Below are 14,900 nucleotides of genomic sequence, written 5' to 3'. Positions count from 1 at the left end.
TGTCAACACCTTCTGCACCTCGTTGGGTTCGACACTCTTATTTATCGAAAATACTACGATACACCCCCTATACTTGTGGGTCATCAGCAACCATGCCCTCATTCTGGAAATCTCTGAGCTCTGAGTCCTTTACTTCACATGGCCACCACTGACCCTTTTCTCCTTTGCGGTTCCGGGCCTTTGATCCTTTCTTTTGTTCTACTTCCAGTACCTTAGCAGCCATTCGTTCTTGCCCTTCTAGCTCTTCCCGGATCTCTTCGACTGTAGGGATCCGACCTAAGATGTTGCTGGAAGAGGCGGAGAATGGTTGAGCTAATCTGGTATCGGAAATGTGAGGTGGAAGGAAAGCTAATGGCTGAGGGCATCTTGGATCCGATGAGTTTGGGTCTGGGCTACTCCGAGAACTACCAGTACACTTAGGTGAATTAGTGGACATGTTTCCGGCTGCATGCATATGGTGAAATGGTTTGAGTAGCCGGAGCTAAAACTAGCTAACTAAGTCGTCATCTACGGGTCCGGTGGACTTACCAGCAATGGTGTGGCGGTTTCCCGTGACGCCGACGAGGTTGAGGTCGCCGGTCATGGTGCGCAGAGCTCCGCTTGACCACGAATCGGCAGCGGATGAAGTTTCCCGATCAACCGTGCGTAGCTCGGGTCGAGAACGGCCTTGGAGCGACGGTGGACGAAGTTTCCCGGGGAGAAGTTCGCCGGAGACGAGATCTGTTGGGCGGCGCTGGCGAGAGGTAGGGGACAAAGTGGTGAATGTGGTGAAAGAATGAAACTTACCGATCGCGAGGGGTATTAAGCGGTGAAATCGATGCAGTGCTGACCTAACTATGCGCCATCGAAATTTCTGGCTAAAGATTCGCATCTCCGAAAATTTAGCGCGGAAATGAAGGAAGTTGTGGGCGGTATGGGCAAAAAATCTGCTAGGTTACCGTTACAGAAGAATAAATGATTTCCGATTGAACGAAGTCGGAAACGAGGAAGTTTTGGAAGCTCTTCAAGATTCTCTTCGGATCTGGTTAGATGAAGTCGGAGGAATGATGAATCTCGGAGAACTTCGGGGGCTACTGTTGTGGGTATACTTTATGGGTGTATCATCAACATGGCCTAGATCCGGCAAGCCCGGGTGGCCCATAGACGGTGATGGTGGCATGTGGCCCATCAGGCGGCCTAGTTGATGTAGATCAAGATGGATGAAGTCCAACCCAGGTAACAAGAGCCGGATCTTAACCGCCCTATGAAGATAGTCGGATCTCTGAAGGCCCTTGAAGTATCCGGATCCAATACAGCGCATAAGGAAGGGTGGATCCTTGACGTGCACGATAATGTAATATTCCGTAGTTAGGCATCTTGTATTCCGGCTATGACTATCCACGTAACCCTAGATCCGGGCGTCTTTATAAGCCGGATCATGAGAGCCCTAGAGGCACAACCACAACTCATTGTAACAACGCCAAAGCGCCCAGATAATTCCAGACAAGCAACATTAGGCCCTGTCGTTGTGCAGGTGTTCCGAAGCTGGGTAAATCGCGTTCCACCATCCCGAGGACTCTCCGCCCAATGACCCCTACTTCTTCTCTCCCTCGCGAGGATCCCTCATCCGAGGTACCGTCGAATAGGCAACGACAATTGGGCTGAAAGAGATCATCTCGGTTACCTGCTGGTACCTTTGGTGGATTAGGCGTCGTCGGACTCATGATGAACCGGTGCCTCCTATCCACATGTGTAGAATGTCTATTCTAACCATTGCAGCTAATTCAAAGAAGGAATCAACAACTGGCGGAGCTGGTTCAGAATTGCGATGGGCTAGACCAAAGCCACGTTATATCAAACTTAATGTCGACGCCTCCTTCCATGATGACAAGAAAGCGGGTGCAGCAGGGGCGGTTCTCCGTGATATCGATGGTCATTTTATAGCTGCCTCGTGCTGTCTCATACCGCATGTGTCGACTCCAATGTTAGCGGAGGCCATAGCTCTAAGGGAGGAACTGGAATTGCCGTCTCAACCGAACTTATCTAGGGCCCAAGCAGAATCAGATTCCTCTGATGTTATCAATGCTTGCAATGGAGATGAAAGGTGGTGGAGTGAAGCGTTGGCTGTATTCTGTCTAAGGGAAGCAAATAAAGTAGCTCATGAGTTAGCACGGTTTGGTTTTGAGAATAGTTTGATGAACCCCCTAGATTTTTGCTAGACCCGTTGATAAACGATGTAACGGTAAACTGATCAAGGCAGCAAGTTTCAGACACACTATTTTCCTTACCAACGTACCTAAGTGGGATGTTAGAAACATTGGATATTCATGGATGCCTTTTGTTTTAGTTTCGCAGAAACAAAATTGTGGATTTATTTTTGGAGAGCCTTTCTTGATTTGAGTAAACATAGTTTGGATTTTAAATGCAGTCCACTCAACAGAACATGTCATGTAAATGTCATTAGCCCACGAACCTGTTTGTCCTGGAAATTTTCGCTACCGAAAGAAAAGCCCAAGCTAAACTTCTCCTAGGAAAGAAGGCCCCATGCAACCAAGTGAATAACATGGGTTCATCTCAAAGAAGCCCAAGTACCCACGCGGCCCCTTCCACGAAAACCCTAATTCTCCATATCAAACAGATCCGACTCCTCCGCATCCGATCCAACGGCCAGAACACCCTGACCGCCCACTATAAACACAACCTCCCCCACCCCATCTTCCTTTCCCTCCTCCCAGCCACCGCCGCCGAAACCCCAAACCGACGAACCCCAACCCCGGCCGCCGCCATGACGACGAGCATGAAGAAGAACCGCAAGAAGCGCGGCCACGTCTCGGCCGGGCACGGGCGTGTCGGCAAGCACCGCAAGCATCCCGGAGGTCGCGGTAATGCCGGTGGCATGCACCACCACCGCATCCTCTTCGACAAGTACCACCCGGGCTACTTCGGCAAGGTCGGCATGCGCTACTTCCACAAGCTCAGCAACAGGTTCCACTGCCCCACCGTCAACGTCGACCGCCTCTGGTCCATGGTGCCGGCCGACAAGGCCGCCGAGGCCGCCGCCACCCCCGGCAAGGCCCCCGTCATCGACGTCTCGCAGTTCGGCTACTTCAAGATCCTCGGCAAGGGCATGCTCCCGCCCAACACGCCCATCGTCGTCAAGGCCAAGCTCATCTCCAAGATCGCCGAGAAGAAGATCAAGGCCGCGGGCGGCGCCGTCTTGCTCACCGCCTAGGTACGTAAGGGCCGGCGGACGCAGGGACAGAGAGGAGAGCAGATTGGACTAGTTTCTAAATCCTTGTGTTGAAAATCTCGATTTAGCTCTACTTTTTTTTGTTAAGAACATTGCTGTATGGTATGGCTACTTGGAACCTGTGCTGTCTTATCAGATGTTTTGGATTCAGTTATCGTGCCGGTTTATATCAGATATATGTGCTTTGTTATGTTGACTACATCTCACTTTCAGTACTGATACCATCGTTGCATCTATCAGTGCAGTAGCACACCTTGTGTGTATAGGAAACCAAGTTTGTGATGGTAAAATTGATGATAACGCCCCCAGTTGGTGAGCCTTTGATCATAACCCCCCCTTTGTGTCGCTGACATGTGGGGTCCGGGCCTACATGTCAGTCACACAAGGGGGGGTTATGATCAAAGGCGTGCCAACTTGGGGGGTTATCATCAAATGCTTGTGATTACTACTTTATATAGGTCTGAATGCATTGGTGTTTGGTTAATCTAGAGCATGTTGTGTTCTTAGGTTTCGTTTTACTTGCCAAATGTTGAGTTGTGTGCCTGGGAGGAAGATTCAGTTGATTAGTTCCTTGTTTACTATTGTGTGGTCTTTAGTCTGAGTATCCATTTTAGTATAGTGTAGTTTGATCAACCTTGGGAGGAAGATTATCAGTTGAATAGTTCCTTGTTTACTATTATCTGGTCTATGCTTGAATTTAACTACATTAGGTGTCCAGACTACAGAGTTTTGTTTCGTTGCTGCCTAACACTGCTGCTTGTGTGTTTGCTTACTGTGATTATATGTTTTGTTCAGTAGTAATGGCTCTGATATAATGTTGCTCTCTACAGTTTATCCATTCAATGTGTCATTTCTGTAGTGTGTCTTAAGGCCGATTTTCATTTGTTGATCGCCGTTATACTTTGCCTGATGAGAATGTGGTTTATGTGCTGATGGTATGCAAAATCTCATCGTTTGTGTTCAATGTCGAAATATGGTTTGCGGCTTAAATTTGTGGTTACCTTAACATGTAGTATCTGGCAACTTGGTTTTTCCATTGTATGCTCGTCACAATTCATTTCTGGGATGCTATGTACTATTTCTATCTCGAATGTAAAGTTTCAGCCAACACCAGTTATTAAAAATTCCTGCCACCTATCATTCTTTGGTCAATAGGCCCAAGGCTACAGATTCCTGTAACCTTTCTGAAGAAACGCCGACATTATTTTGTAAATACAACGTACTCCCTCCGTACGGTTTATTAGACAAACATGTAGTTCAAGGAAAAAAATTGACCAAAAATTTGGTTGATACCTCATGTCTTAGATTTGGAAGCAAGTTTTCATCACTTTATACACCGTGCTTCTGTTTATCTCTTGCTGTTGCACGGAGCTGCCCTTACTTGCCCTCTCAACCTCCCTGGCTGTTGCCGGAGGCATCTTCGTCACGCTCGTCTTCACCGCCATCTTCCTCACACATGTTGCGCTCGTCTCTGCCACCCTCATGCTCGATGATTCTGATCCTCCTTTTCTTTGCTCGTCTCCACCGCCCTCATGCTTGATGATTCTGATCCTCCTCTTCTTCAGGTGGAGTGTAGTTGAGGTCAAAGAAGGCCCGTGCCATTCTTTATGACGAGGCTAGGTCCTGCTACTGCCGTTGGGATCAGATATTGCCCTGGTGGTGCTTGCTGGAGATCACGACGAGATGTGTAGCCGAGATGTTGGGGATGAGCTGCGGGTGCGGCCTCGGGTATTGCCGAGAGAATTGGGGCGAGCTGTTGTAGCTCCTTGTGTCGCCTCCTGTGCAGCTGGGAGGTTGGGGACGAGCTGCTGGAGCTTGTCGACGCAGCTTCCAGCCCTGCCGGGAGTTGGGGGCGATCTACCCCAGTTGCTGGCGTTGCCTCCTGGACTCTAGTGGAATTGATCTGGGTGTGGCTTGGTTGGAGTGGGATGGCTGGATTCCGGGTGATGACCATTGGATTCGCGAGCGGCCTAGACGAGCGGGAACGGCCTGTTGATAGATTCAGGATTGGGAGCTCGCACGGATGGACGCGTGCAGTGCTGGGTGGGTGGAGACAAGAAGAGGAGATTCCGAATTGAAGCTGTTCTCCACGATTTTAGTACTTTTCACGATTGTAAGGGGTTGTTGGAAAACTCTAAAACGTCTTATATTCCGGACCGGAGGCACTATGTTCGAAAAATTATACCATCAGATTCATATTTGAAATATGCTTCCAAATGTAGGTGAAGAAAAAAATTTGACCGTAAATTTAGTCAACAAATATGAACTATATGTTTCAATATTATACCATTAGATTCATATTTAAAATACGATTTCAATGGTATAATATTTGTGACATATATTTTGTATTCATGGCTATTTTTTTTCTTAAACTAGGCATCGGCCTAATAAACTGGTACGAAGTATTTGATTCCATTTGTAAATCGACTTTCCCTCCTATTTCGGTCAATTTTGTTGGGTGATTACACAACGTACATCTTCTGATGTGAACAACTGGCTCTAGATGTTCTGACATGGTGCTTATAGATGTTCTGACATGGTCCTTATTTGAATTCTGGTATAATGATAATTACAAGCATAAATCAATTTGAGCATGTTCACACGATTTGGTGTGGAAAAATCTATGAAATATATGTTTCACAAATTATATCATTGGAAACATATATTTCATATTTTGCTGACAAAATTTATGGCTATTTTGTTTTTCTTGAACTACTATCTGCCTAATAAACCGATATGAGGAAGTATTTGATTCCATCCATAAATCGATTTTCCCTCCTACTAATTCGATTTTTTTGGGAGACTACAGAGTACACCATTCAGCGTCTGATGTGAGCAATTGGCTCTAGGTGTTCTGCCATGGTCCTTATTTAAATTCTGGGATAATGACAACAAATCAACTTGAGCATGTTCACACGATTTGGTGTGCATTCATCTGAGGTGTGATGAGTTGATTATGTAAAAACTCATGTGTGAAGCTTTGTCTAAAGCCGATAATTTCATTTTTCTGATTTTGTTCAAGGCTCCGTTTTCTATCAAAATACCAAAAGAAATACTTGTACAAACAATAACTTCCTATTGTGATGGAGTTAAAAGAACAATCATACCTGGCGCTAGACATTCATATCCTCCATACTCGTTCATCATATACACGTGTATATTTTTAGTGGAACTTCTCTAAACTCAGCATGACGTAATAATATAACAAATAATTCCAATGAATAATGTAAAATTTTCAAATAAAAAATTCAAACACAACTTAAGATCCAAATGCATGAACAAAACGTAGTCAAAAGCAACATAAAACATCACCCACACAACCGCCAAGAGCACTCTCTACTAGAGAATTACGTCTCACTGCCTACGCTCATTAAAGTCGGTTTTGTGCTTTCTCCTTATTTTCGTACCTCCCCTCCGCATTCTCTATTACTTCTTATTACCATCTCGCCATCTTATGTTTTTCTTTTTCTCGTCGAGGGCCATTTTGCCTGATCAAAGCTTGACTCGTTGTGTCCTCCCTTGCACTCATCAACCCTCATACTTGTAGGTTCTCCGTCTCTTTTGATATCCTCCTTCTCAGCGGTGCAAACATTTTGGATCATAGTGCCAAGCACGAGTGCCTAACGCCTTATGGACTACACAACCTCACACATAACGCCACAACAACTCTTGCCGTCTGGTCGCGGTGGCCGCTAGCTCTCCTTCTGCTGTCATGTGCGAGGTGAGTGCGCTCGTCATCCTAGTGGCACGATCCTTGTGGCTGGAGCCTGGAGCGATGGAGTCTTCGAGACATTGACTTCAGTAAGATCAACAGGGAGATGGAGCTATGGAAGCTCGCCAAGTTGTGTGGATCAATGAGAGGAGTCCCTTAGAGCATCTCGACCAGCGGGCCCTATAATATGGCCGGCAACAACGCTGACAACAACATATGGAGCACACCAATAGAGGGCTACGTGGTATTGGGAGGTGTGTCCCCCAATGTTAAGCCCTATAGCACGACTACAATAGCACATGCTAAAGGGAAAGGAGGTGGAAGCAGAAAAAGTAGGAGAGACAAGAATCATCTTTGAAAGGCTGTCATGTGAGCCGGTTATCATCTTTTGAACTCAAATTTGGTGCCGACGCTCCCAATTGGTCCCCATCATGAAGGGTGTGGTTTAGGTTCCCTAACGATTCAATTGGGGGTGGAGTGACATGAATTTTTATTGGAACGGTGTGAACATTTTTTCTCCCTAGAACCTCCAAATCGCTCCTGGCTACGATTTGAGGCACCCCAGTGATGGTGGAGAAACTGGAGATGCTCCGGTGATTCCATTCGAAGCGGAGTGATGTGGATTTTTGTTGAAACCGCTGGTGTAAACATTTCCTCTCACCAAAACCCTGAAATCGCTACTGGCTACGATTTGAGGTCACGCGTTCTTGGAAAAAAGAAGTGAGACACGGGCCGAGTGATGGAGAACAGTTTGCTATATCCATTGTTACCAACGCGGAAGGATAGAAGAAAACGTGGGAAAAGGAAAAAAAATTCGACGCCTGAGAGATTCGAACTCTCGCGGGGAAACCCCATGTACTTAGCAGGCACACGCCTTAACCACTCGGCCAAAGCGTCGGTTGTTGATGTACACTCTGAACAGTCCTATCTATAGCTTTACAGAAAAGTAGACTTCATATAGTCGACTGTTTCCACCTAGGACAGTGCCTGACTTGCCGATACCCCACCAGCCAGCCCCCAGCGAACCATGGACAGCGGCGGCGGGCGGCCATCTCTTCCGTCGGCGGCGGCCGCGGGCGCCTCCGGAGCAGACGAACCCCGCGACGCGCGGGTGATTCGGGAGCTCCTCCGGTCAATGGGGCTCACCGAGGGCGAGTACGAGCCGCGCGTCGTGCACCAGTTCCTGGACCTGGCCTACCGCTACGTCGGCGACGTGCTTGGCGATGCCCAGGTCTACGCCGACCACGCGGGCAAGGTCCAGCTCGACGCCGACGACGTTCGCCTCGCCATCCAGGCCAAGGTCAACTTCTCCTTCTCGCAGCCGCCGCCCCGCGAGGTACCCACACCAATCCTCTCCTCAAACCCTAGCTTGTTTTCGTTGAATGCGGAAAATTATTAGGTTTCGCGGCTTCATCCTGGATTTGATAGCCAAAAATCTTAGCTTTCGCCACGGATTTGGTGTCCATGATCTAGCCCAGCAACCCTAGTTTGTTTCATAACCTGGACTGTGCTCATGCTTTGTGCTAGTGCTATGCATTTTGGTAATAATGATGAATTTACTTTTGACAAATATAAGTATATAACAAATGAATCTCTGAGAACAATGTTTGTGCTGCCGATCCGTTGTGGCGTTGCCATATCCCCAAATCGCGGACCATCTTCTTCAGTTACGGAATTACGGGTATGCGAAAATGGTGTTTTCTGAACATAGACTTATGGGGATACGGTGAGTATATGTAGAAAATGCATAAAAATTCAATAGTGCATTATAGATTATTGATTAAATAAGGATAATGTGGAATCGAAATATGAAATAAATGTGCTAAGTTGAAAGCTAAGGCATCAAGCTTCAGATGCTTAAGACGCAAGTTGTTGTGCACAAGCACCAAATCCTCAGCTTGTTCGGTAGTCATCCTATTTCTCTTCAAGCTACGGAAAAAAGGAATATGTTCTCCAATTTGATGAGGATGATCCATCTTCCTTGTTAAGTCGCTCAAGAACAGGATAAGAAATCTTGGTACAGATGTTCACACTAGCACCCGGTGTCTTCAACAGATGTGCTCTCGCTCTTGAATCACTCCCTGCGCAAACTCCATGATAAGACTAGCATCTAAATCTTGAATTGCCTACACGACTAGACTCACTACCACCTGTGTTGTATCTTGTAACATGAACTCATAGGCGGTATAAAGAATTGGTATACTGGTTCTCCTCGGACAGCAATGTTACTCCCAGACCCAGTCCCAAAACAAGCAACAGACCCAGTCCCAGAACGAGCAATAGAAGATTGCATGTTTGACCTAAACTGTCATTCCCTAACATTGTGAAAATAGATGATTAGATGCCCTTCGTTCTCCCCTAAATTGCTAATCCATTGCATGGAAGTAAAAAACAAAGAGCTTGGAGCTTAATTGCATACAAGTTCTCCAAAGATTCACGAACAACAAAACTTGAAGATAAGCGGCAAGGTGCTGCCGGTGGCGCCAAGGAGTTTCATGATGCGCTGAAAATTCGAGTCCTTGCGAGTCGCGATGCGGCAATTGGCAGGTGACAGCGAAAGGATTCCAGGCGATTAGGTTAATCATACATCGAGTAGGCCTTCCGATGGGCTGTCAATTGAGTGGTAGGCCCGTACGTATCCCTGAGGTATCCCCTGCGTGTCTCAGCTGTATTCTGATTTTTTTCTTTATTTTGATTTGGAAAAACGAGATACTCTGGGTTACGCATATCCCTGTCCTGGTGTAGTATCCAGTATCCTGCACCGATACGGCAGCACCTCTGTGCCGTATCCCTGCATCATAGGTCTTCACAATTGATTACAGGAAAGCTTTCGGTTCAGTTACCTGGTCTGGCCTTATTCTCATTTTTAGCCCTCGTGGTTTGGATAATCGGTGGTGCAGCTGGATTCTCGCTATCCCCTCGACATGCCACAGTTCCATCCTCCTCAAAAGGCTTCCTCGGTGACTGTATCAGATGCAGAAATGGTCTACACCAAGGAGTGTCACATCTCCTTACCTCTATTATAGTGGGTGATAGGCTCAATCAAGCTGTCTGGAAAACTAGGCAACGTCATCCACCCCCTTGTTGACAACACTCACCCTACTGTGCTTCAGTCCGCTGATGACACATTGACACTCATCCTTCGTCGACGAGTTATTCATGCTCCATCACCATAAATCTCACCATTGTCTTTGCTGACGCAACTGGCCTTGCCATAAATTTCCACAAATCCGACTTCATCGTTTCACATATTCCTGAGGGTCATAGCAATCGAAATGGCATCGATCTGCCTTGCCCCCCACCCATTTGACAGATATTTTTCCGGTTGGCGTGCCCTCCTCTCTACTCTGGTAGAGTATAATTGTATGAAGCAAACTACCAATGGTTTCACGTAGCTAGTACTGCATGCCAGCTTTAACTAAACCCCCTCGTTTGGTGAATAACCAAGAAAACTCTCCAAATAATACATGCATCCAATTCTGAATGCGTTTTTGATATTTCCAAAGGTCTGGACTTGCTTGTGCATATGCACGAGATACCAATAACTTAGGATGACCACCGTAGAGAGCACTCTTGACAAGTTCACCTTGAATTTGCTGGAGCATGTCACTTAGGGACATATTAGAGTTATCAAACATACAAAGCTTTCACCATCAGATGTGCTGTGGGCTCCTTTTTGTGTATCTTAATCCAGCAGACGAACGGTACATGCAGCTAGCAGCAGATGGCGCGCGGAGATTCCAGAAGTGGGAGAGGAATTATAAAAGATGAGTTAGTCCTTGTCTTGTTAGGGAAGTTCAGTTGAACCCATGTCTTGTTTGGAAAGTTTGAGTCCATTTCTTGTTAGGAAAGTTGAATACACATCTTTTATGGTCGGAAGTCTGACGGATCAGACACAACTAGTTGACTATTTCTATAAATCCATCTGCTGTCCTCCTCAATTTGGTACAAGACCGATGACCACATACATGACTTCTGAAGGAGAGCCTTGCTGAGGTCACAAGGAGTTGGCAACAGTACGCCCAGACATGGCCAGCCTCAGCAGGCATGTTAAGAGTCTACAAACAGTCTATGACCTTCAAAGTCAGCTGATATGCCCTTGCTGCCGCAACCTGAAAGGAGGACCACCAGAATCGACGACAGCAACAACCATGACAAATGTGCCTGCTGCACTGTCAGGATCACCATCCTCCCTGCAGTACTGAGTACCGAGCAGCAAGTGCAGCTACTTGTATCAAACCTTGTGCAGAACATTGTTGATCTTCATGTGACCATCAGGTCAGTTCGCGCATACGAGCTGTGAGCCCTTACTGCTGCTTCGGCCATAGCAAGGACAAACATACGAGCTGTGTTCTGTAGCATTCAGTTTGCAGGGAAGGAGATACAGGGGCAGCTAAACAGCGTCACAATTGTGGTTTCACACAGGTGAAGTTATCAGGTATCCTATTGAAGGTAGAAGGATTTGTTCTATGATTGTGATGACAACCTCCACGGGGACACAGATGGCAGCAACTCTTCTACCTTCGGTTGATGAAAGACAAGGAGAAGGGCCACTATAAACTCTAGATCAAGGGTTGGTTGTTCTTCTGAACCTTCCAGGGGGAGCAATTGTTATGGACTCCAATTGGGAAAACAAGCAGTTAAGTAAAGGATGCGCCGGTGCGCCCCGGGAAAAAAAATCTCAATACAGAAAATGATGTGTGCTGTCAATATTTCAGCCACTGCTGATTCTTGGCTGAGAGAATTTTTTTGGGAAAATTTGAATTTCAATTAAGGGCGGGTTGATTGAATGAAAACACATATGCACACTTCAACAACCCCTCTCATGTAACTGCTCACAGCTCGTATGTGTGAACTGACCTGATGGTCACATGAAGATCAACTTACGTGCCCTTACTGCTGCTTCAGCCATGGCAATGACAAACGTACCAGCTGTGTTGTGTAGCATTCAGTTTGCAAGGGAGGAGATACAGGGGCTGCTAAACAGCGTCACAATTGTGGTATTCACCCAGGTGAAGGTACCAGGTATCCCATTGAAGGTAGAAGGATTTGTTCTATGATTATGATGACAACCTCCCTGGGAACACAGATGCCAGCAACACTTCTACCTTCGATTGGTGAAAGACAAGGAAAAGGGCCACTATAAACTCTAGATCAAGGGTTGGTTGTTCTTCTGAACCTTCCAGGGGGAGCAATTATTGTGGACTCCAATTGGGAAAATAAGCAGTTAAGTACAATAAAGGATGCGCCGGTGTGTCCCGGAAAAAAATCTCGATACAGAAAATGATGTGTGCTGTGAATATTTCAGTTCACTGCTGGTTCTTGGCTGAGATAATTTTTTGGAAAAATTTGAAAATTTAAAATAAGTGTGGGCAGATTGAATAAAAACACATATACACACCTCAACAACCCCTCTCACGTGTGATGGGAGAGATATGGCTTTGAGGACTATATACATGGACAAAGAGGGGGCAACAACAATTTTAGGATAAATTGCGAAAGCCAGGACTTGAACTCGAGACCTTGGGCTCTGATACCATGTCAAGCTTCATGCACTTGCCAACTCAACCAAAAGTATGAATTGACGGAAAGGGCTAGTGCAATCCACTTATACAGTTCACAACACACCCTCTCACGTGTGATAGGAGAAAGTCTAACACGTGAATAGAAGAACAAACTAAAGAGCCCTATACGTTGACACGGGGGGGGGGGGGGGGGGGAGCAACAATTTTTGGATAAATTGCAAAAGCTAGGACTCGAACTCAAGACCCTACCATATCAACCTTCATGCACTAGCCAATGCAACCAAAAGTACAAACTGATGGAAAGGGCTAGACGGTCCACATATACACACTTCAACACCTCCAATCCACTTATACACTTCACAACACCCCCAATCTGCACCAAAGATCGTGATTTTGAGTCCTCCAGCTCGAGAAATGTTGTTTTGTGCACACTTGTAGCCATCTTAGGGACCAACATATTAATCAATGTTATAATGAAAATGTAAGGAAAAAACAGGAGGGGATATGGTATTTGAACCCAGAATATTCAGCTGAGTCTAGGAAAGTTGAATGCTTATTATCTGCTGAAAGATCCAAAATCTTAGGTTTCATATGTGTAAACTTTGAGAATCAAGCAAGAAATTAATACCCACTTTTGTTAGTATAGATACTGCTGGTACTGTAGCACATGTTTTACTGTTGGAAATTCAAATTAGAACAAAGGATGCTCAGTTTATTTATTAGTTGGCTCATTCTCTAGATATATCATGTGTATTATCGATAACTTGTGGTAGATTTAGATACTGTTTATGGGTCAAGTCAAATAATCGCATAGAAGGGACTGCAACTGCTAGATCCTCTAGACCGGAGTTGTCCATACTGCTACAGTCTCAATTCATAGTGCTCTTTAGGATGACAAGTCATTTTCTGATTTCACAGGTTCTACTTGAGTTGGCACGGAGCCGAAACAAAATCCCGCTGCCCAAGTCTATTGCTCCACCTGGCTCGATTCCTCTGCCGCCTGAGCAGGACACTTTGTTGAGCCAAAACTACCAACTCCTACCCCCGTTGAAGCCGCCAACTCAGGTTGAGGAAACAGAAGATGACAACGAGGAAGCGAACACAACACCTTCCAATCCCAATCCAAGCTATTCGCAGGATCAGAGGGTTAACGAGCAACATCAGCCTCTGCCACATACCCAGAGCCAGAGGGTTTCTTTCCAACTAAACGCTGTAGCTGCTGCAGCTGCAAAGCGTCCTCGAATGACAATTGATCAGTTGAACATGGGCTAACCGGACAAAGATTGCCGGGATCGCTCTTTCTGGCTACGCCCTCCTATTTCAACAAGGAAATGCTGATGCTTCAGGAAAGGAGCCGCCTTACAAATAGTGTATGTTGTAGCTGCGCACGTGAAGTTAACTAGATTTTTTCATTATTGTAAACTTGTTTACTTTGTATATTATGTCTCCCTGTCGAACTTGGACTGTGCCGTTGTTGTTTCTGAATACTCGATCACAGTGTTCCTACTGTGTAACGTTGCGACACAAACAATTGATATACTGCGTATCTTATTCGCTTTGATTGGGCTTAACATGCATTTTTTTTTCTTCTTTTGGAAATGGCCCATTTTTCTTGTTACTTGTGTGATAAAAGTATAATAGTAGGGCTTGTTTATTTTTTATGATTGAAGTCAAGATATTTCGCTATGGCTGCTCTGCATGCAATTTGAAATGTCAATGTTCATAGAGTCCTTTGAGAAATTCATTTGTTTATGTGGTGTGAGTGAGACTGAGAAATGGTGGCCACCTGACGAGAGGACCGACTGCCTGAAGATCAATGTCGACGGGGGGCTGGGGTGTTACGTGTGCAGCAACTGAAGCTCTACAGGTCGCTCATGTTGGTCCTTGCCTGAACAGACGCGGCGCAGCCACGCCACGGGCGTGTTTGTAGAATTGTAGCTTGTCATGAAGTCCAGCCATGCATGTCTGTCCTCCACACGGTCCGTGTTGTGGATGAGTAGAACATTTCCGGGCTTGGCCTGATAGGACTGGAGATGGTGCACGGTTCGTGTTGTGGATGAGTAGAGCATCTCCGGGCTAGGCCTGATAGGACTGGAGATGCTGCGAGCTGGCGCCTTGCAGCGAAATTGCGACGGAACAAATTTGGTCACCGTCCGCGTAAAGTAGTCCCTATTTAGGTGCGGCACAGTCACTGTTCAAATCTAAAACACCATTTCCCCCTTCGAACTCCTCCACCATTTGTAATCCATGGACAAGACAAGAGTTTCTTCACCGGTTACACCCAAGAGGCCTGGATCATGGCGGCGGCGGTCATCCGCGACGCTTCTTCCTCTTCACCGACTTGTGTGCTAATTGCTCTTCTGGTGGCTGCAAGAATCTCAAACCTTTGACCTTGTAGCTTAGATTTGATGTGCTTTGTTGCTAGTGAGTGTGT

The 14,900-nt window shown here is 46.1% G+C and overlaps 2 protein-coding genes and 1 non-coding gene across 3 annotated transcripts; 2 read left to right on the top strand and 1 right to left on the bottom strand.

The window, feature by feature from the left end:
• Positions 1-2,688: 2,688 nt before the first annotated feature.
• Positions 2,689-3,419, top strand: LOC127332450 (large ribosomal subunit protein uL15x). The gene has a single exon (XM_051358746.2). The coding sequence runs from the start codon at positions 2,765-2,767 to the stop codon at positions 3,209-3,211; it is 447 nt and encodes a 148-aa protein (XP_051214706.1). The 5' UTR covers positions 2,689-2,764; the 3' UTR covers positions 3,212-3,419.
• Positions 3,420-7,756: 4,337 nt separating this feature from the next.
• TRNAS-GCU (transfer RNA serine (anticodon GCU)) lies at positions 7,757-7,838 on the bottom strand. The gene has a single exon. It is a non-coding gene; the product is annotated as a tRNA-Ser (tRNA).
• A 75-nt stretch (positions 7,839-7,913) lies between these two features.
• LOC127332451 (transcription initiation factor TFIID subunit 9) lies at positions 7,914-14,037 on the top strand. The gene is made up of 2 exons (XM_051358747.2): positions 7,914-8,277; positions 13,385-14,037. Exons 1-2 carry the CDS (start codon positions 7,969-7,971, stop codon positions 13,736-13,738), a joined length of 663 nt encoding a protein of 220 aa, XP_051214707.1. The 5' UTR covers positions 7,914-7,968; the 3' UTR covers positions 13,739-14,037.
• Positions 14,038-14,900: the final 863 nt, after the last annotated feature.

This window comes from Lolium perenne, chromosome 4 (genome assembly GCF_019359855.2).
Source record: "Lolium perenne isolate Kyuss_39 chromosome 4, Kyuss_2.0, whole genome shotgun sequence".
In the NCBI taxonomy this organism is placed as follows: Eukaryota; Viridiplantae; Streptophyta; class Magnoliopsida; order Poales; family Poaceae; genus Lolium; species Lolium perenne.
The sequence above is the reverse complement of the archived record's forward strand: the minus strand, read 5'-3'. Positions and strand labels throughout refer to the sequence as shown.

Coding starts and splice junctions, on each gene's coding strand:
- LOC127332451 (XM_051358747.2), top strand. CDS start 7,969: ATGGACAGCGGCGGCGGGCGGCCATCTCTTCCGTCGGCGGCGGCCGCG. Junction 8,278..13,384: donor CGCAGCCGCCGCCCCGCGAG/GTACCCACACCA, acceptor CTGATTTCACAG/GTTCTACTTGAGTTGGCACG.
- LOC127332450 (XM_051358746.2), top strand. CDS start 2,765: ATGACGACGAGCATGAAGAAGAACCGCAAGAAGCGCGGCCACGTCTCG.